Below are 23,393 nucleotides of genomic sequence, written 5' to 3'. Positions count from 1 at the left end.
CACCTTCATTTTACAAATAAAAAAAAAAAAGTACTATTTTGGTGGATCTATTTAAAAACACATAGAAATTATAGCTGGAAGACACTTAATTTCTTTATTTATAGTGTGAAAGTTAGTCTCTGAGGCCTGAATTTAGTTGACCCACTCAAGGTCCAATAGAGTAAGTGAATGAGCTGGGGTCTGAATCCAGATCTTCTGTCTCCTAATTCCCTATCTTATACTATCTCCTTTTATAATGACCTATGCAATTGGGGGGGAGGGGAACATTTCTTATTAGACACATCCTAGTTCTTAAAGATTTCTTTAAAATCTAAGAGTTAAATATATGCTACCACTTTTTTCACTTGATGTCATCTCTAACAAGAACAATTATTTACAAAATGAAGTTAACAATCTTTGACCCCTCAGGCATTCAAGTTGCAATCTTGATTCTAAGTAATGCAGTAGACTATGGTAACACAGAAATTTATTTAGTGGTCCTTTAGTAGCCCCCAGTGCTTTCTGTTCTGAGAATATTCCATTCTCAGGGTGTCATTTCTTGGTGGATTAAAGGCTTCTGGCCAGCCAAATTTCCTTTTACCATTATTGTAAGAGGTCATTTTCCACATCAAATGAAAACAAACTGCAGTAATTTGAAATTATAATATACGAGGTTCTATTTTACATCCAGTACACCAAGTTTGAAAAGAGAATCAAGTGTTTTTCCATGGGGAAGAAGCAAATTTCCCTATTAGTTCAGGATGGTAAAATCCCAGCACTGGGGAAGGAGTGCTGTTCCTCAAATGCATGTCTGACTGCTCCGAGCATTCTCTTCCCACCAAGCAAAGGAAATTTCTTTATAGAAGCTATCCCTGGGTAACCTTTGGAAGATCAGATACAGCAGCAAATTAACATTCTCATTTAGACTATGTTTTTTGAATATATTAAATAGTAAATAGTTCAGAAACAGAGGCCATCATAATAAGGAGTCTTTCAGAGTCTGGAGCTCCCATAATTCAATACATGTTCACAGTTTATTTCCGTAGTCTAATTAGCATCAGATAGGGAGAGGTGTCTTCAGCCATGAATTCACTGTAGAAAAAAAAAAACACATAAGATTAATGAAACCAGTGAGAGGTCCAAGATAAAACTTTTAAGTCGCAATCAGTCGCTACTGATTTTTGTGGCTTATTCTGCCTTCCTCCAGGTTGTTAACTGACCATCTCTGACCAACTCTACTGGACACTCTGGCCCATCCTGTCATTTAATTGTCCAGCTGGCCACCTTTTATTTAAAAAAAAAAAACAAGAGACCATGCTTTGAAACATTAATGCTGTGATTTTTCTCAACCATAATAAAATATTTTTAAAGTTTTAAAACATTAATTAAGACCATTAAACTTATGCTTCATAAAGACCTTAGAGATTACTTAGTCTAATCTTTTATGAGGAAACTGAGACTTGGACTGGGCAAGAGGTAAAATTATAGAATACAGGCACTGATTTCAAGAAAGATCTTGATTCTTGGGGCAACTAATTGGCACAGTGGATAGAGCACTGGCCCTAGTACATGATAAATCGCTTCAACCCTATTACTTCCCCCAAAAAAAGGAGGTTTCTTCAAGCCTCAGCTTCCACCTCAGTAAAATGGGGAAATCGAAGCATTGACCTCAGAGGAGTATTGTGAGGATCAAATGTGATAAATTGTACAATAAATTGCACGTGATAAATTATGTAAAGCAACTCATCAAGCTAATTATTATTATTAAGTGACATGCCCAAAGTTCTGCAACTAGTAAGGAACAGAACTAGGATTTTATTTGATACTCCCTCAAGCATTCTAACACTCAGTCACTCAACTTGCTAACTCCCTATGAGCTACTCCATGCCCCATTTAATCATCCCTCACTCTGTAAACTTCAATGGCTCCCTATGGCTTCTAAGCAGCACCTATAAAATGCTCTGCTTGGCATTTAAAGTCCTTCATAACCCAGTCACTTCCTACCTTTCCATTCTTGTTATACTTTACTCTGCAACAGGTATTCTTCATTCCAGCTCACTGACCTCCTGACTACCTCAGAAACAAGACACTCCAGGTCTCAGTTCCAGGCATTTTCTCTGGCTGTTCCTCATACCTGGTATACTATTTCACCTTAGTTCTGCCTGCTGCTTCAGGTCATCTTTTAATGGAAGCCTTCTCACACTCCTCTTAATTCTAGTGCCTTCCTTCTGCTAATTATTTCCTACATAATCTGGATATAACTTCTTGTGTGTATTTAAAGACATGTTCTGTCCCCCATTAGATTGTAAGCTCTTTGAGGAAAGAAACCATTTTTGCTTCTTTTTGTATCCCCAATACTTGGCACAGGGCCTGGTAAATAGAAAGCCCTTAATAAATATAGACTGATTGATTAATTAATTCAACATTCAGGGCTCTTAACACTATGCTAATAAAAAAAAAAAGACAGGTGTTCCTTGTGTTGTACTTGACCATTTCTGTGTGTGTGTGTGTGTGTTTTTAAATGTTTGTTCATCTTATGATCTGGATGCTTTTGCTTGAAGTACCATGGAAAGAATTATGGATGTGGGATCACAAGACACTGCTTCAAATCCTTTGAGTGTTTCTGCCACTTTATAGCTGTGCAATTTTGGGCAAACTTTTTAAATTTGGGGGGCCTCTTTCCTTATTTGTAAAAAAGAGGGTTTAGAGTGGATGATCTCTTAACTCCAAGTCCATGATCATAGGACATAAGTCATGTTGGTGAATGGCCTCTAATTGTGGGTGGGTCATAATGAAAGATGCAAGAGAAAGAAAAAAGGATTTTTTCCTACTACTTTCAGCCCCAAATGGGAGAAATAAGTTGAATTTTTTCTATGACCCAGTTGTTAAGAGTCCCTGAAAATTAGCACTATATAGCAGGAGGAAGAACACTCGTTTTGAAATCAAAATTCCTGAGTTTGAGTTGTCTGTGGCTTCAGCACTCACTATCTGTATGATGCTATAAGCAATAATAAAAGTTACGTTCCCACAGCAAATGAAAACCAGAAGTCTGGAATCAGAAGTAGTCCAGAGGAGGGAAGCAGGAGAGCTCCCAAAAACAGTTGAAATTAGGTAAAACTGGACAAAACTAGTTAAATAGTTAAAAAAAAAAAAAAAGCTAAAAGTAGGGCAATGGTCATAACTTAGCTAGAGTGCACATGCTTAATTGCTTCATAAATATTAATTCCTCCTTCCTAGGAAGAGCTAAGGTTCATTTTAATGATCATGCAGTGTATGTAGCAGGAGGGGGGAACATATTAAGAGGTGTATGTTGGAGAAGGATCAAGTAAGAATATTAACTTCATCACTCCAGTCACTGGGGAATGGGAGAGAAATTGTGCAACCACGATTAGGGATAAAACATTATTGTCTTGCTCCTAAAATCTGCATAAATTCACTTTGAGTTTTTACACCTACTTCCTATAGAAACATATTAAAAATTTGACTTCTTCACTCATCCTGAGGTTATTTAGTTATTGTGTCCTTATTGGGGGTTCAGAATTTTGTTTTCAATAATGATGAGAACGGTCACTTCTCTTTCTGCAGTTCAGTTGTACCATTTGCCTCATTGTGTCTTTGTGAGAAGGCTTCACAAAATGCTCAAAGCCATACGATCAGACCTATAGCCATTATCCACACTGTGGTGGTCAGGAGTCTACACAGTTTCTGAAACATTCATTTTACCCCATTCCTGGACACTTCAAGTGTAATCTTTTTGCTCATCTTGTCTTTTAGACATAAAAAGACAAATGGCTAAAAGATGATAATTTGTCATTTGTGGCCCCCAAGACTTTATGACCTGGCTAAGAATCTTTTTTCCCCGTTAGTCCCTAATTACATATCATTAGGAGAGAGATGTCCTGCGGTAAACAATTTAAAGTATAAGATGAATCTGTCTGGATTCCCAACCTGACACTAATCACAGTGGGCCTGATTCTTTACTCCAAGCTCTTTGCCCATAGAGATTTGAGAAAAATCAAAATCTGTCCTAAAGGGATTAGCTTGAGAAGCCTAAAAGCTGCTAAAACAGGAAATTTTTTAATTTCATCTTTAATGATATGTGTAATTATGGACTATAGTTTTTTTTTCTTTATGGAAGCAATTCTGTAGAATTATAAATATATTTTGTGGAATTCTCTAGAAATGAAATTGTAGGAAGTATTCTACCATTTACTTATGTTGAAACATACACATCATTGATTTTTCTTTATCATTTTTATCAAAGTATAACTCTGGACATAAGCATTCATTCTTTCTTCATCACAACAATTTTTGTGAGAACTATTATGAGCATAGTACTGTGTCAGGTGTTAGGAAGGATTAAAGGAAGCAGAGGGAAAAAAATAATTCTGCCCTCTGCTACAATTTAGTTTGGCAGTTAAAGCACAGATCACATGAAAAATTAAATAAAAACAAAAGGCAGTTTGTGATTAAATGCTGAGTCCAAGAGGAGTTCAGAGGAAGAAGTGATTGCTATGGGCTAGACTTGAGCAAAGCCTTGAAGAATGAGCGAGCTTAAAATATGCAGAAAGGCTGGAGGGAACAGGAGAAAGCACAAGGGAATATTGTCAACCATGGTGTGGAAGAGAAATGTGTCATATTCTGGAAAAAACAAGAGGCTCAGTCTAGTTAGAAAAGAATTTGTGTATGTTGAGACCAATATGGAGAAAAATTAAAGATAACTCTGGAAAAGTTATGTGGAAGCTGATTATGGATAGCCTTGAATGTCAAGTCATTAAAATTGGATTTCATTTCCAGTGATGGAGAATCATTATTTCAAACAAAGGAGTAATGTAATGAAGGTGTTACTTTACAAAAATTAATATGTCAACCATTATGTAGGATATGTTTAAATGTTCCTACATTAAAGCAAGTAAAGTATTAGGATCCTTGCACTGATTTAGGAATGAAGTAAGAAAGACTGGGGGAGACCATCATGGATTGTAAAGGAAGGAATGGATTCAAGAAAAATTATGAAACAATAGATAGGAAATAGTGATTAGATAAATACAGGGAAGAAGAAAACCTCAAAAGTAGTAAAATTTTAAACCTGGTTGACTATAAATGATGATACTAGTGAAAGAAAAAGGGCAATAGGAAAGCAGAGACATGGTGGCAGAATAGCACATCTGTAAGCACACATTTTTCAAGGGTATGCATCTTTTAAGGGAAATATTCCACTTTTGTTCATTTTTTTAAAAAAAGACATTTACAAAAAGCTTATCGAGCATTTACTGGAAAGTTTTGGCAGGCCAAATTTAAATAACATTTTTGAGTAGGTTCTAAGCAAGTAAGTATAATTGAGTTTAGCTAAATTTGAGAATGACGACAAATGTAAATGATTAAAAAATATTTATTCACTACAGCTGTCAAAAGCGGAGCTAGGAATTCTCTGATCACAGCTGGTAAAAGTCAATCAAAGTGTCAATATGCATCATGCTATTAACTTGATAGGCTCCTTACCAAAAAAAACAAAACAAAACAACAAATGTTGGTCCATTTTGCTACATTTCTGTTCATAAATATACAATCTATTTTTGCTTGCTTCTTTCTATAATACTAAAGTAGAAATAAACTTATGATTCATTTTACACATCAATATTCCATGATTTTATCACTGTAGGTAAAAGAGGAAGAGAAGAAGGGAGGGGAATAGATTTTTGTATAGTATTTACTATGTGTGAGGCACATTCTAAGCACTTTTTACAAATATTAACTCATTGGAGATACTATATCAGTAAAGTTTAGAAACCTTTTTATGCCATAAATCTTTGAAAATGGCTTTTAAAAATTCCAGTCCTGTGTGATATGACAAATCCAATGAGAAGCCCCTCTGAATTAAGCTAACTAATAGTAGGCAGTTCTTTATTTCCTTCATACTTAGAATGGGAACAGAGACTGGGGGATTTGGGTTTTCATTGGTATTGACATGTCCTGGTGAGGAACTTTTCTACAAGACATGTCAATGATTTTCCTAAAGCTTAGAGTGTTAGAGAATGGAGCTTGGAGTCTTTTTGATGTCCTGGAACAGTTCTGCCAGTCTGGTGAAGCCTATGGAACTCTGCTCAGAATAATATTTTTAAATGTATGAAATAAAATACATAGTATTAAAAAGAAATCCCTTACCTTGAAATACTTGTCAAAAATAAACAAGAAAAATTTGTTTTTAAAAGTTTGTGGATCCCAAGTTAAGAACTCCTAGAGCAAGGAGAAAAGCTGAATGATTTGGGTTAAGACTAAACTCAGTTCTCCTGGGCTCCAAGACTTCTTCTCCAATCAATATATCATGCTGTATTTAGTTCATACTTAAGTTATTTCAAAAAAAGATTTAATATTATCTATGTCCTTTCAAAAGAAATAGTAATAATTTCTCATTTCTAAAGTCATATACATAATTTTATTTCACATGAGACATGTGGTGGGGGACAAGGGGAGGGGGAAATATCTTACCTTGTGGAGACTCCTTTAGATACTTTGATCCTGGAATTGTCTGACCAAAATTCAATCTTGCTCTTTAGGTCTTTATTCTAAAATTGAAAAGAAAATTCCATCAGCATTGTATAGAAACCCTGATATAAAATAATACTTTGTGTGTATATATATATATATATATATATATATATATATATATATACACACAAAGTATTATTTTATATCTATATAAAGAGAGAGAGAGAGAGTGCCTATACCTCTTATTAGAAGTTCGTCAGCTGAACCTTTCATTAATTCTTCAGGTCACTGAACACAGTACATTAATGACACAGTGTTTTCAATGATATTTTGAAAAAAATGATAAGCACTGGGAAAATACCTAATCCAATGTAGGTTTAAGCAATATTTTGATTCAGGGTCTGAAATTCGATTGTTGAAAATAATCAATCTTAAGGAATATCTTTGCTTAAAGAATCCCAGAGAATTAACTAAAAATTAATTCTTTGATTTACCTTTTCTCCACAATATAATGATCTTAGAGAATTCCAAAGGACTCATGATGAAAAAATGCTATCTACCTCCAGAGAAAGAACTGATTGGAGTGTGAATGCAGATCAAAGCATCCTTTTTTTACTTTGCTTTTCTTGGGGAGTTTTTTTGTATGTGTTTTCTTTCACAACTTGACTTATAATATAGAAATATATTTTTCATGACTGCACTTGTATAACATACATCAAATTGCTATCTGAGGCAGAAAGGGAGAAAATTTAAAATTCAAAAAATTTTAAAAAGTGAATATTTAAGAAAATTTGCATATAGTTGGAAAAAATAATACATTTGGAAACATCCCCTCCCCAAAAGAAATATTTTTCATACAGAGTTTGAAGGCTTTTTATTAATGGCATCCCAGGTATTAAAATGTCTCTTTTCTACTTTCTTTGCTCCATATGTCCAAGAATTTGTTCCATGCTAGTTCATATGTAGTAGAGCCTCAGTCTCCTCATTTAGGATGAAAACTGAGTAAGAATGCCTGTGGATGATGTGACATATAATGCAATGATTACTCTAGTTGTCTTTAGTGGAAAGAAATCTTACTTCTGTTGCTTATGATATATGGAACTAGTGTAAGTCATTTAAACTTATTTGTCAAAGTCCTCTTACCTATAAAAGCAAGTGGACCAGATATTCTCTGAGCTCCTTTACAGCTCTAATACAATGATCCTTTGGACAATCAATAAGTACTAGTTGGCTGACCTTGTTTCTTTTCTAAATGTCAAACTTACACATCTCATAGACCCTTGGGTGTAATTTGTACTTTCAAGTATTTTTATTTTCACTTCTTGATGAAAATAGATCTGAAAAGAATGGAATTCTAAGTTGGAACTTGTATGGAGTATGAAAGCATTTTAGACTTGAAATGACCATTGATATTATTTGGTTCACAGGAGTGAAACAAGGTTGCCCACTATCACCATTACTATTTAATATTGTATCAGAAATGCTAGCTTTGGCAATAAGAGCTGAGAAAGATATTAAAGGAATAAGAATAGGCAATGAGGAAACTAAATTATCACTCTTTGCTGATGATATGATGGTATACTTAGAGAACCCCAGAGATTCTACTAAAAAGTTATTAGAAATAATCCACAACTTTAGCAAAGTTGCTGGTTATAAAATAAACCCACATAAGTCATCAGCATTCTTATATATCACTAACAAAATCCAACAGTCAGAGTTACAAAGAGAAATTCCATTTAAAGTAACTACTGATAGTATAAAATATTTAGGAATCTATCTGCCAAGGGAAAATCAGAAACTTTATGAGCAAAACTACAAAACACTTTCCACACAAATTAAGTCTGATCTAACCAACTGGAAAAATATTAAATGCTCTTGGATTGGGCAAGCAAATATAATAAAGATGACAATACTACCTAAACTAATCTATTTATTTAGTGCTATACCAATCAGACTTCCCAAAAACTATTTTGATGACCTAGAAAAAATAACAACAAAGTTCATATGGAAAAACAAAGATCAAGAATTTCAAGGGAATTAATGGAAAAAAAATCAAATGAAGGTGGCCTAGCTGTACCAGATCTAAAAATTATATTATAAGGCAGCGGTTACTAAAACCATCTGGTATTGGCTAAGAAATAGACTAGTTGATCAATGGAATAGGTTAGGTTCAAAGGACAAAACAGCCAATAACTTTAATTATCTAGTGTTTGACAAACCCAAAGACCCCAATTTTGGGGATAAGAATGCATTATTTGACAAAAATTGCTGGGAAAATTGGAAATTAATATGGCAGAAACTAGGCATTGACTCACACTTAACACCGTACACCAAGATAAGGTCAAAATGGGTTCATGATCTAGGCATAAAGAATGAGATCATAAATAAATTGGAAGAGCATAGGATAGTTTACCTCTCAGACATGTGGAAGAGGAAGGAAGACCAAAGAAAAACTAGAGATCACTATTGACTACAAAATAGAAAATTTTGATTATATCAAATTGTAAAGTTTTTGTACAAACAAAACTAATGCAGGCAAGATTAGAAGGGAAACAATAAACTGGGAAAACATTTTTACAGTCAAAGATTCTGATAAAGGACTCATTTCCAAAATATATAGAGAATTGACTCTAATTTATATGAAATCAAGCCATTCTGCAATTGATAAATGGTCAAAAAATATGAACAGACAATTTTCAGATGATGAAATTAAAACTATTACTACTCATATGAGTGTTCCAAATCACTATTGATCAGAGAAATGCAAATTAAGACAACTCTGAGATACCACTACACACCTGTCAGATTGGCCAGAATGACAAGGAAAGATAATGTGGAATGTTGGAGGGGATGTGGGAAAACAGGGACACTGATACATTGTTAGTGGAATTGTGAACACATCCAGCCATTCTGGAGAGCAATTTGGAACTATGCCCAAAAAGTTATCAAACTGTGCATACCCTTTGAACCAGCAGTGTTTCTAATGGGCTTATACCCTAAAGAGATACTAAAAAAGGGAAAGGGACCTGTATGTGCCAAAATGTTTGTGGCAGCCCTGTTTGTAGTGGCTAGAAATTGGAAAATGAATGGATGTCCATCAATTGGAGAATGGTTGAGTAAATTGTGGTATATAAATGTTATGGAATATTATTGTTCTGTAAGAAATGACCAGCAGGACGAATACAGAGAGGATTGGCAAGACTTACATAAACTGATGCTGAGCGAAATGAGCAGAACCAGGAGATAATTATATACCTCAACAACGATACTGTATGAGGATGTATTCTGATGAAGTGGATTTCTTCAACAAAGAGAAGATCGAACTTAGTTTTAATTGATCAGGGATGGACAGAAGCAGCTACACCCAAAGAAAGAACACTAGGAAATGAATGTAAACTGCTTGCATTTTTGTTCTTCTTCCCGGGTTATTTATACCTTCTAAATCCAATTCTCCCTGAGCAATAAGAGAACTGTTGGGTTCTGCACACATATATTGTATCCCAGATCTACTGTAACCTATTTAACATGTATAGGACTGCTTGCCATGTGGGGGAGAGAGTGGAGGGAGGGAGGGGAAAAATCGGAACAGAAGCGAGTGCAAGGGATAATGTTGTAAAAAAATTACTCTGGCATGGGTTCTGTCAATAAAAAGTTATTTAAAAAAATTTTAAAAAAGATATTATTTGATTCAAACCAACCACTTCATGGATAAAGAAACTGTGGCCAAAAAAGATAAATTAAATCACTCTATCTCAGAAAATAATTAAATGATGAAGAAAACGGGACTGCAAGAGAAAAAAAACAAACAAAAAAAAAATGTGAACCAGGAGAGGAGAAAGAACTAAGTTAGGAGATCAATCAATCATCATTCAATCAGCAAACATGAATGTCCCCATTACATGCATGGCTGTGTAAGCAACATAAAGAGAGGTCTTAATTATATGAGATTTGGCAGCAGAGATTACTATGGCCTCTGTATAAGGATGACACGCAAGTCTGTGAAGTGTTCCAGATTTTTAAAAACTGAATTTTATTAATGTTAGGAGCTGTCACTCAACAAATATTTATTAAGCACTTACTATCCCCATAAGGCACAAAGAAACACAAAAGGAACTCACGCTTAATGGAGAGAAAGGATGGCATGTAAACAACCCTGTATATAAAAATGAAGGAGATGGCAAGTAAACAATTATATACAAATGTAAATGGGAGGAAATTTCAGAGGGAGGGTGCTGACGGCTCACACTTCTACTTGGAGAAATAAGACATATCCTCATGAAAAATTAAAATCAAAATTGAATAATAGCTTTAAAGTTTACAAAGTTTTTATATATACATGTGTATAAATACATATGTACTACACAACCCACCCCCCCTTTTTTTTTTGAGGAAATTGGAGTTGTGGCTTATCCAGAGTCACACAGCTAGAAAATCTGTTCAAGACTAGATTTGGACTCAGGTTTTTCTGATTCTAGGATCCAGTGCTCTATCCATTGCACCCACTAAATTTCATTTGATCCTTAAAACAAGCTAAGAAGTATGTGCTATTATTGTTACCATTTTAAAATGGGGAAATGGGGTTAAGAGATTATATAAATTGCCCAGAATCACACAGCTAATAAATGACTGAGGTTTTTCCTAGCTCCAAGTCCAGAGTCCTAGCCTTTGTACTTGCTAACAATAATTAAATGAAAATAGAGAAAATGTTAACACAAAAGAGCAATAGGGTTAGCTGCCAAATGAGTGAGAAAAGAGGTGGGGAGGAATAGAGAGAGTTTTCATGATTTCAGAGATGAGAGACCAATGGGAAGTTCATGGAAAACCTCACAGAAAGACTTTAAAGGATCATTTATAATTTTGGCTGAACAGAAAGGACAAGTACCAGGGAAGACAATTGAACAAAGATAGAGAGATCTTCCCTCCACATACTGTAGAGTCTAATCACATTACAGGACACCCCCCCCCCATCTCCTATCTCTGCACTCTGCATTGACTGCATCCAAACTGGGGCACTCTCCCTCTTGACCTCCCCTTCTTGGATTCTTTGCTTTCCTCCAAAATTTAGCTCATGCTCTGCCTTCTTTTTGAAACTTTTCCTGAATCCTTTCAGCTGCTAGAGACTCCCTCTCAAAACTAACTTGGATTTATTTTATACATATTCTGTTTATAATACATAAATATACACATGTTCATAAACATATATATGCTATATATACATACAGGTATATATACATTCAGGTGTACATATAGGTGTATTGCAGTGCAATTGTGCATGTATAAAACATATAAGTAAAGATTGTCAAACATGTATGTAAAAGTGTATAATAGATATAACTGTATTATTACATACGTGTGTGTACAAAATGTAGTATGCATGCATGAGTGCATATGCAGATTATACACATGCATGCAAGTACTGCATCTGTGGCCCTCTCTATACATGTGTGTACACACATATGTATGTATTGTGCAGATATACATATACATTGCTACTGTCTTCCAGGTCACCTCTATGAACATTATGTTAGCTCAAGCTCATAATTCGTTGTCAGGGCAGAAAAGTGCTACAGGCATATGGATTGAGTCTATCATTTCATTGGTTTAGGAACTTCTAGGTAAGGAAACTCCCTTTACCAAAGCAGGGTGGACTGTCTGAAACTCAGAGACTTAGAGAGCTACCTCAATCACTAAGTGAGTTACTCAGGGTCACAATCCAGTATATGTCAGAGACCAGACTTGAGCCCAAATTTTCTTGGGTTGAAAATCATTTTTCTATCCATGATGCCATCTCTAAACTAGAGTAATGATCTGAGACAGAACTTGATTAGAAGTGACTAAAATTCACTTCCTGAATTATCACCCCCAGTTCTCCCTATAACTCATCTAAATAGATTTTATGGGGTAGAAAAGCATCTTCTTTGCCAAAATAACAGCCTTTAATTTGCTGTTCTTTAGTCTCCCCATATGCTTTACCATCTCTGTCCATGTGATAATGTTTTCCTTACACAGACTTTTAAGATGTTTCTACTAAATGAGACACTTATATAAGTTCTGCATTAATTGCTTTTTACCAAATAGAGATTTGTCTGAGCCAATGATGAAACACTTGCCAGTCAAGGCTCTGTTTCAGCACTAGTCTTCAGTTACTTTCTTTTCTAAAACATTTTTATATTTGCCCTCATTTCTGAAGCACAGCAACTCACATCATAAAAGGAATGATGGCAGTACAGTTACATAGAATGCTTTGCAAAATGGAAACACGTGAAGAGAGAAGAGAATATTTAAAATATACTTAAAGATGAACAGGTTACCAGTGAGAGATACCTGAACTCATATATTTACCAGAAGCTTCAAATAAAGATGAAAAAAATCTCAAAAATTCTGAGGAAATGAATTAAGATTCTCAACAAGAGGCAAGCCAAAATCTTTTTCTGATGACATTTCAAAGAGATGTTAAAAAACTGAGTGTGCAAGAGGATATATAAGATAAAACTGCATAGTGTTGAATCAGTAAATTTCACTCCGAACATGGAAAAAAAAAATGAAGGCATGATTTATAAGGAAGAGAAAGAGCCTCACAAAATTGAAAGATCTTTTTTCCCAGAATTTTTGAATACTTGGAAGCAGAAATGGAAGAAAAAGGTAATATACAGTAACTGTTATGACCACATTAACAAAACCTAAATGCCATTGGAATCATTCACAGAACAAGAAGGCATTTGCCTGTCTTTATGTGGAGATTTTTTTCTACCCTAAAAATCATTTTAGACAAGAAAAAGGGTGTGCTTTCAATGTGTCTCAAATATTTTTATCTCCACCAGCAGAGTCTCTTCAGCCATGATAACCAATACTTTGGCCCTCTTGAGACCACTGCATTTTTTAGTGTGATTACAAGCTAAAGAGTGGTCCTCAAGTCCCTTTGAAACCTGGCACATCCGTACATTCTGTTCTCACAGTTGCTAAAAACTTCAGTAACTAGACAGAGAAGTCTTATATGTTCTTCTCTGTAATGTTCTCTTTTTCGGTTTTCTTGGGGTCTCTGGAGGCAGCCTTCATTTCAGTTCAGTAATCACCCCAAATCTCCGAATTAAATCCTGGCTGAGGCTTCTAGCTTATATGCTATACACTGAGTATAAACCAATCATTATATCACTAGGAAACCATTATTTGTTGTAGGATTAAATCAATCATACTGAACCATGCTAAATTAGATAACCATCGTCTCCTCAATTCCACTTAGTATCTTGTTTCAAGTTCTGGCCCATAATACTCCTCCACTTAACTAGATTGGATAACATGTGATTACAGACTTCTCGATATCAAAACAACAAATCAATAAATGTGGAAGATCTGAATATCCATGCCTTTGTTTTTTATAGTATTCAGAAATGTCCCAGAAAACATACATGTGGAACAAATGGAAGATAGGATACTCTATCTTCTACATTGAGTCAATCTTGCAAGTTAAAGTAAATGAAATATTTCCTTGGGGATGTTTTTTTTAATCTTCAAAAAAACCAGTCCTTTCTATTCACTAATATATTCATTAATTAAATGTATTACTTAATGAATACTTTATTTTAATACAATAGGGGGAAAGTTCCTATATTATTCTGTATGTATGTATGTATATATATATATATATATATACATACATTTGTTTTAAGAAATATATAAATAATCAGTGTATGCATGGCCCCAAATATATCAATTAGTCAGTCAACAATTGTTCAACAAACATTTATTGACAGTGTTAGCTACTGTGCAAATGAAGGAGAAAAGCCCAAAATAACCAAACAAAAATCTGAATGTCAGTTCCTGTCCTCAAGAAGGATACATTTGATTGATTGAGACATGTAAGACATGAGCTACATACAAGAAACATACAGAGTAAATTAATCAGAAGAGAGAAAACAACTGCATCTGGGTAAACTAGTTAAACCCTTCTATAGTAGTTCTTCCAAACCTTTTCATTCCTTCCTTAAACTTCCTATGACTCTTCTTCACCTTACCCTCTTAGCTGAAAAAAAAAATTTCCACTTCTCAAGAGGTTCCTCTTATCCCCTCCTCATCTCACATAGCCCAGATACCTCCCACCATTATCTCCTTCACCTTTCTCACACCATGAGATGGTCCTTCTCTGTACTGTGCAAAATCTTCTACATACACAAATGATCCTGTTCCATCCCATGTTCTCCAGCAGATTGCTCATTCCCACTCTCATTAATCTTCCCTCTCTCCTTTCTACAGCTTCCCTGCTGCTTACAAACACACCTGTTTCTCCCTCATCTTCAAAAATCCCTCATGTGATCCATCCATCCTCATTAGCTATTATCTCGTATCTCTCCTGTATGTGGCTAAACTTGAGAAGGCTATTTACATTAGGTGCCTCTACTTACCTCTCATGCTCTTCTTAATTCTCGATTCCACTGAATCTGCTTCCACTGAAACTGCTCTCTCACCATCACTACCACCCCACCCTCCCCCATTTTTAATCAGTTGCTAAGGCCTGCTAATTTTGCCCTCGTGACATTTCTTGTATAGATCCTTTTCTCTGATAACCAGTGGTATAAGTAGAATCTTGTCACTTCTTGCTGGACTGGTGCAATAGTTTGCCATAAATCTTTTCTAAATCCAATCTATCCTTTACTCAATTGTCAACATAATCTTCTAAAACACAGGTAGGACTAGGTCATCCTACTATTCAATAAACTCTGTTAGCTGCCTATCACCTTAGAATCAAATACAAAACCTATTAGATGAATACAAATCATTACAAAAACTATTATAAGTCATATTAGCTATAAAGGACATATGAAGGGAGACTATCTGCATTCAGAGAAAGAGCAGATAAATAGCAGTATGTATAGAACGTTTATGTATGTATGTATATATACACACACCCATACATATATAAAATATGTACATAAACACATATACATATTTGTGTCTAATGGTAGCCATCTCTAGAGCTACTTATAGAAGAAAAAAAGGAAAATAATTTACATGAAAACTTTATTATATACTTAAAATGAATAGCAAATTTTAAATGAAAGATTTGCAGTTTCATGCACAATCATCTTTTTTTAAATTATACTATGTTATGGAAATGCTTATTTTACCCCATAAATTAAAAATAAAATGAATAAAAATTAAAATAAAAAACCCTACCCTCTCAATGTTTCCAGTTTAATTATATCTTGCCCCTCTCCGTCCCAACATATCTTCAATCTAGTAATAGAGATAAAGGACAATAGTCTGTATACTAAGGAAAGAACACATGCCAGAATGAAACCAAGATGCTGTTTGTGCTCTTAACTGAGTTCTTCAGCCCTTGTTCAATAGTCAGGCGCTATCTCACCTCTGGTTTCTAACAGAATTGCTGTTCGCATAAATGCAAGCCATAAAACATCTCAGGAAGTTTGGGTCAAAGTTACTACAGAAATTAAAAGCATAATTTTCAGGATCTGAAAAATCTTGGCACCAAATAAAAAAGTGTATAATTTCTAATGCAATGAAAAGGCCCACAAATATGCATACACACGTGCCTAAGGGTGGCAAATATTTCCATCTTACCTGAGCTTCAAGGGTGTTCACCTTTTCTTTCAAAGTTTCAATCCTCTTATCTTGTTCTTGTACATCATTTTTTAATCCTTCCATCTAAGAATTAGAAAATACAAATGAGGATTTTTTTTCAAATCTTATCAAATAACAGGGAATATCTATATAACTTAGAGGTCATATGCATTTTACAATTAAATGATTTCTTAAAAGGGATGATCTTAGGGATTAAAAGACATAACAAGTGTTTTATTTCTATATATTATATTTATATCTATATATAAACAGATATATATGTGTGTGTAAATGCATGTCATTCTTAAATTTTATTTTGTTTTTATTTACGAGGATAATAGAAATAGCTTCTAGAAATTTGAACAAAGGCTTGTTTTTTAGAGTTTTGGAATCAGTGAGGTTGACTTCGCACATCATTTTTCAACTAAATTAAGTTCTCTTGAGAAATCATTTGGAATCTTAATGTTTCTCTGCAACTGAAGTTTTTTGTTCAACAAATGAAATTACTAGTAAGATTCTGTAAGACAAATGCTTGGTACACTGTGTCTATTAGGAGCTTCCTGCTCGCTCATAACTTCATGAGAAGGGCATGTTTTTATCTTGTCTGGGTTCAAGACAGTTTGCCCAGAGAAACTGGAATATAGGCTCCTTGAAGGAGCATTTGTTTTTGTAATATTACTGAGTCAATACATGGCACAAAGTAGATCCTTTTTGTTCATTTTGCCCCATCAATTATTTTAGAAATAAGCAAACAGCTTGAACAAACAATTAAGACTGCTCCTCTACTACTTCTCTTTAAGAAATGAATATTAAGGAGTTGTTTGTTTGTTTGTTTTAAATCTAAAGCAGGCTAATCACAATCAATGAACTGATCGGTCTTGAAGAGCTGCATGGGCCACATTCTTGGCCGGATGACTCAGTCCTATTAGCTGGTGCCATTTCTTCTTCTCCTCATGCCAGAATCACCCTGGTAAACGAATTCCTTCTCCTGCACCTACCTTCTAAGTCATCAAAAGCCTCAGAGGAAATGAAAAGCAGACCTTGCTCCAGCTGGGAATCTCGGATGTATGAGACATGCTGAAGAACAGACTTGATTCTTTTTTTAATACCAGCTAAGGGTCTAAAGAACAGTTAAACACTATTTCCAAAATGCTCCACGCTAAACACAAGCAAAAGGTCTAGGTTGCATTTATCAATGCAGGGGAAATGTCAGTGAGGGGAAAACTTTCATTATTTTTATAGCCCAGGCATGCCATTCGTATTTGTACTTCATCTGGTAAACATTCCATCTCCGGGAGAAAGGACACTTGATTAAACTGACCTCCTGGATCACACTGCGTAGGTTTTGATGCTGAGAATGAATCACAAACTGCAAATAGGAAATTTGCCTCTGGAGAGTGGAAATCTCTGTCTGAAGGTCCTTACAACTGGGGAGGAAAGGGGAAAATAAAATGATTTTTGCCAATAGTGACTTTTATAATTTGTTTGTACTGGCTGTTCCTAAATTATTGACATGTTGTCCCCTTGCTAACTGGTTTTCTGCAGGTGCATGATGTCAGGAACTTGCTTCATTTTGAGAAAAGTAGGTGCCTATCTACTAAGGACTGGCTGAACAAACTGTATTGTACTACTATATTCTTGAGATTTGGGGGACAAAAAAGAAGCAAAAAATTATTTCATTGTCCAAGAAGGGGGTTTCAGGTGTAATCCACAATATGGATTAATATTTGCTCTGACAATGTTTACAACCTTAAAGAAGTTCTATGGGAAAGTGAGAAATAAAGGACTAGCTCAGGGTCATACAGTCACTAGGTACCAAAGGAAAGATATGAACTCTGCTCTTCCTGACCTTGCCTCTCATATTGATGTAATGGAATACTATTGTGACACAGAGAAACATGAGATCTGCATGAACTGAGGCAGAATAAAGTAAGCCAAACTAGGAAAATAATATTCATGACTACAGTAATGTAAAGAAAAACACTATAAGGAAGCTTATGGAAATGTAATAAACAAGATTAGCCATGTAGAAGAGATGAGAAAATAGAACTCCTTCCTTTACCTGAATAACATGGAACGAACAGGCCCTCAAAATCATTCCTCATATTACAAAAGAGGAAATTGTGTGACTTGATCAGAAATTAAGTCACTTGATCAAGTGCATAAAAGTGGCAAAGGTTTAAAACCAAAACTCGTTCCATTGCACTATGCTGCTCTTCAGATGGGGGACTGTGAACAAGGAATATTGAGTGTTCTGCTAAAACCAATCACTGTGTCATTTTTATTTGTTACAAGGGACGGTTCATTGGATGGGGAGGGAGGAGGGAGGAATAGAATACCCGAAATAGACTGATGTTTAAAAAAGGCATAAAGAAAACTTTAAAATATTAATAAAGTATAAAATAATTAGAATGGGAAAAATTAGGAAGCTGAATGTTATAAAGAGAAAAAAAGAGAAACAAATGAAATGTAGTTACATTAAAATAGAATAAGCCAGGCTTATTGTGTTTTAATCAATGATCAAATTTTAATCAATGATCAGATAATTTAGTCATATAGAATAATTAAAGTTGTGAAAAAGGTAGAAGAAAGACATGATGATAAATGAGATATTTATAATTAAGTGAATAAAAATTCAGTTTCTACCTCACACCTATCACACACATATACACATCAGTCTGGAAAAGATAACAAAAAAAGGAAATGCCAACTGTTTGGAGAGGCTATGTGAAAACAGACACATTAACATATTATTGGTGAAGCTGTAAAATGATCCAGTCATTCTAGAAAACAATTTGAACCCACCACGAAAAAGTCACTAAACTATGCATACCATTGCAATCTATTGATACCCCTTCTAGGCCTATTCCCTAAAGAAATCAAAGAAAGAGGAAAAGGACTCATTTGTATTAAAAGTAAACTGACAGTAATTCTTTATTATGGTGTTAAAGTTCTGGGAACTTAGGGGTACCCAGCAGTTAAGAAATGGTTGAACAAATATGTATGTAAATGTAATAAAATACATTGTGCTATAAGAAATGATGAAAGGGATGGTTTCAGAGAAAAGTAGATAGACTTGTATGGAGTGATATAGGACAAAGAAAACAGAACTAGATTAATTTATGAAATGAAAGATTATAAAGAAAGAAAATATTGAAAGACTAATTTTTAAAAATCCTGATTAATGCAGTACCCAGCCATGACCAAAGATGAATCATGTTGCTCACTTTCTAACAGAGGCAATAGACTCAAAATGTATGTCCATACATAGATGCATATATTGTTTTGCTTGACTAGGTTAACTATACACATTTGGTTAAAAAAAGATTTTTTGTTTTTTTTATTCCCTCCTCCAAATAGAATGAAGAGATGAGAAAGTAAATTTTTGTACATTAAAATTTATTTATATTATATTTGATTATATACATGTATACATATGCACGAACATATTATTTATTAGAATTTCCACAAATGCGGAAACTTTATCAATATAGGTCGATACCTTCTCAGAAACATGTAGTCTTAAAGACTTACTTTGAATCCTAACAGTTAAGTGAGGTGCCCTGGGGACTTTAATCTAGATCTTGCTGGTTATAAGACCAGTTCTCTAACAACAATACTACACTATCCAGGTTTAGCATCAAGGATACAAAGAAAAAGCAAAAATTATAATTAGTTTACACTCTATTAGAGAAGAAAAATAGGCACATTAATAGGTATTGAAGATAGCAAAGCAAATAAAAGCTGCATGGACAGTGCTGTGACCAATATGACCTGTACATTTTCCAAATGAAAAAAACAAAACAACAGAAATTGTTTATGCACTAGAAGTCTGACTCAAATGCCCTTAAAAACTGCCTCAAGCCACTTCTGGAAGGAATCCAGAACTCTATATATTTATAAAATATAAAAAGTTAATGTTGGCAATAAATAGCCAAAAAAACAATATATGAAATGTTTTCCCTTCTGTCCCACAAAAACAGAGCAAATACTGGAAAACTGGAAGGTGGGGAGTGATTTAGAGAAAAACTACATATAAGAAAATTGCAAGATTCAAATTGCCATCTTTAGTAGGGACTGGAAGTTCTTTGGCAGATTTTACCATAGAAAAATAAAATAGAAGCCTTCCCTCAACTTTTACTAGTTTACTAGTAATTATTGATGAATCACCAACCTTGTCAATTTGTCAGTGATGACAATCATTCATTTATAAAAATTCTACATCATATAATAATTTTAAATTATCGCAAGATAATCATTTGGGGATTTTTAAGTTAGAGAAAGCCCTCTAACTTACTGGGTGAATACCTGGAGGTGACTTTCTGAGAAAATATATATAAAAGTCACATAAATATAAATGATTAAAACTTGCATCTTTTGATGGAACTCTGAAACTGATAATACCACAGATCCATCTGCATAAGTTATATAGGTTATATATAACTATAGGTATGTATAATTTATATATAGGTTATACAGGAAGGAAAATTTTTGCATAATCAAAATAGTAAAAGACCAAAAATAGGAAGGAGAGGGATGTACTAAGATAAAAGAAATGGAAAAATGAAAAGCTACATGAGGTGGGATCCAGTGACCCCCCAAGTTACATGTCACAGATTAATACACAAGGATATACACTATGGGACATATTTTGCTTCCCCCAGTACCTCCTTACATATTTCTCCCCAAACAGGGACCTGACCTTGATTTTAGCAGAAAATTCTTTTCCTGAATCTGCATATATTCTCTAGAGCAACAAACAGATATTTCTGCTGAATTATTGAAAAAACTCTTTACAACTAGCAAAATTTAGTTAGTCAATTTCTCCTGATGCACTAGTTGCTATCTAGCCCTAAAACTGGTCCTAGGATCATAGGATCCTATATTAGAACTGGTGTTTTCTTAAAAGATATTAGAAATATATATAAACATGAAATTAAGAAATGCCACACAGCATCTGACTACATCTACATTTAGAAATGGCAAAATGGGAGGGGGTGGTTCTGGGAAGATAACAGAGTAGGTCAGTAGATTTCAAGCTCTTTAGATTTCCCCCACAAACAGAACAAATTTGTACTTCAGGATGAACATAGACTGGTAAAAAAATCAAGAAGACTTGGAGTAGAATAGGAGTCCTCCTGGTATAACCACAGAAAACCTGAAGAAAGACCCCAGGCCAGAGATTATCCAGTATGAAGTATGAACAACTCCAGGATAGCTCTGCAGAAATGCCAAGTGGGGAGTCCTGGGGCTAGCTGGGTTTGGCTGGAATCTCAGCAGGAGCCACAGAAACTTCTATTTCGTGGACTCCATGGGGAAAAGTTAATGAAGTAGCAGAGACACAGAATCTTAAAGATAAAAATAAATAACTCTGAAAATTAGAATTGAGCAAGGGGAAACCAGAAAAGCTATAAGAGACCAAGAAATAACAAAACAGAATATAAAGAATGAAAAAAAATAGAACAGAATGTGAAATATCTTATAAGAAAAACAACAGATCTGGAAAACAGATCAAGAAGAGAAAATAGAAGAATAATTGGGCTACTTGAAAGCTGTGTCTGAAAAGAGAAATGCAAGAATATTGTCCTGGAGTGATAGAAAATGTAGAAAAAGTAGAAATAGAAAAAAAAATCCACCTATCACTACCTCAAAGAGATCCTCAGTGATCAAAAGAAAGATTGGGGCAGAATTATGGTAAAACTAATAATTATGTTATACAAATGAGGTACAGAGGAAGAACAGACACAGAGGTATTTGAGGTGGGGAGGAAGGCTCATAGGTAACACTACATATATACCATGAAGAGTACCTTTCAAAAATCTATAAAGAAATAAGGAGTGAGGGATGGGTGGAAAGAGAATCAAAGAGTGGGGGAAGAAGACAAGGGAGGGATCCATGGGTTAAGGGAAGCTAAATAAGAGCCAAGGCTTATTAAGGAACAGAATTAAAGCAAAGAGTTAGCAGGGATAGGAAAGATGTGTGTGTATGTATTTATCTATATATGTATATATAAATATAAATAAAGCTTATTTAACTACAGCCTGCTTAGGAGAGGAAAGGGGATGAAAGGGGAAAAAAGAATAAAGTAAAAAAGTGCCCAGCAGAGAACAAAAGAACAACCTACAAGGAAGAAAAGAAAAGATGAATATAATTTCTTCTACTATTACATATCCTTTCTTGAACTGGTAATTTATTGTTATATATTTTGAATCCTCCCTGATGTTCTGCTGGGCACATGACAATGTTCTGATTTGTCTTGTTTTCTTTTTCTGTTGTTCTTTTTTATTCTGTTTTTAATTTTAAAAAAGAAAAAATGAATAAAAAAGGGAAATAATAAAATGTATCTAAGCAATTAGAAAGTTATTTTACCCATATCATTTTGGAGAGCAGTGTTTCCAAATTTATTCATATATGCAGTTTTGAAATACAGTTATGACTATTATTGATACCTGCATTTTGTAGAAATAGCTGAAAACATGAAGCATTTGACCACCATAATGCATCCCATAAAACTTCCTTAAAGCTACTTAAAATTTAGTTTTAACTACTATGAACACTTCCATTGATTTTTAAAAAACCGAACAGTATAAGCTCTGTTCAAAAACTATCAAAATACTGGATCTATTGGTAAAGTTAAATTTAAGCATAATCCACTTCCATCCTAGCTCCAGCAGCCATCACTCAGGGAAGAAGCCTTATGGAGAAAGAAAGTCACCACCACACCAACTGCCACCAATGGGACATCAAGCCAGTCTACCTGAAACATCCAAGTGTCCTCAAAGATAAACAGAAGACAGCATCTTCCATCTGAGTCAAATCACCACAGTCCCTCAGATCCCAGAGGAATCAGCCAGGACCCTAAATCCCTAGAAATAGCAGCATTCTCTTCTATCATTCCCCCCAGGTATAAGTCCTACTTCCAATTAAGGTTTCATGGCTATTATCAAGGAAAACATCCACTGTGGAGAAAGGGGCTTGCCATCTTCACTAAACTCAATTACCAACTGATGTTCATCTTCCACCTACAGAGAATGAAAGCTAAAGAGAACTAAGAATTTTCAGACCACCATTCCTCATTTCAGCCTGGCTCTCAAAATTATTGTCCAGTGGAACAATCCTTCTGGAGATGCAATTTGATGGGTCTTTCTCTGTGGGTGCCGAAGTCTATGTCTTCTTAATTGTCAGCCCTATCGTGCCAAGCACCAAAGTTACTGAAGACCTCCAAAAAAATTCTTACCATGGTCCTTGGTATCACCAATTTTTAATAAAAATGCCATTGAAGGAGATCCTTCTAAATTGTTCTTCCTCTCTAATCTTTGTCATCTCCCTATCTACCAGTTCCTTTCACA

At 34.6% G+C, this 23,393-nt stretch overlaps 1 protein-coding gene across 3 annotated transcripts in view; it reads right to left on the bottom strand.

The window, feature by feature from the left end:
• Positions 1-627: 627 nt before the first annotated feature.
• CCDC68 (coiled-coil domain containing 68) overlaps positions 628-23,393 on the bottom strand; it is a 74,379-nt gene continuing 51,613 nt past the window's right edge. For all 3 annotated transcript variants that reach the window (XM_031945936.1, XM_023496174.2, XM_003759982.4), the window contains exons 8-11: positions 17,366-17,471; positions 16,045-16,128; positions 6,469-6,545; positions 628-1,071 (exon numbers count right to left, since the gene is read on the bottom strand). In XM_031945936.1, the coding sequence (XP_031801796.1) occupies positions 1,014-1,071; positions 6,469-6,545; positions 16,045-16,128; positions 17,366-17,471 (325 nt within the window). In that variant the 3' untranslated portion in view covers positions 628-1,013. The remainder of the gene's footprint in view (positions 1,072-6,468; positions 6,546-16,044; positions 16,129-17,365; positions 17,472-23,393) is intronic.

Source organism: Sarcophilus harrisii, chromosome 1 (assembly GCF_902635505.1).
Source record: "Sarcophilus harrisii chromosome 1, mSarHar1.11, whole genome shotgun sequence".
NCBI classification, from domain to species: Eukaryota; Metazoa; Chordata; class Mammalia; order Dasyuromorphia; family Dasyuridae; genus Sarcophilus; species Sarcophilus harrisii.
Note: the sequence above shows the minus strand (reverse complement) of the source record. Positions and strands in the feature narration are given on the sequence as shown.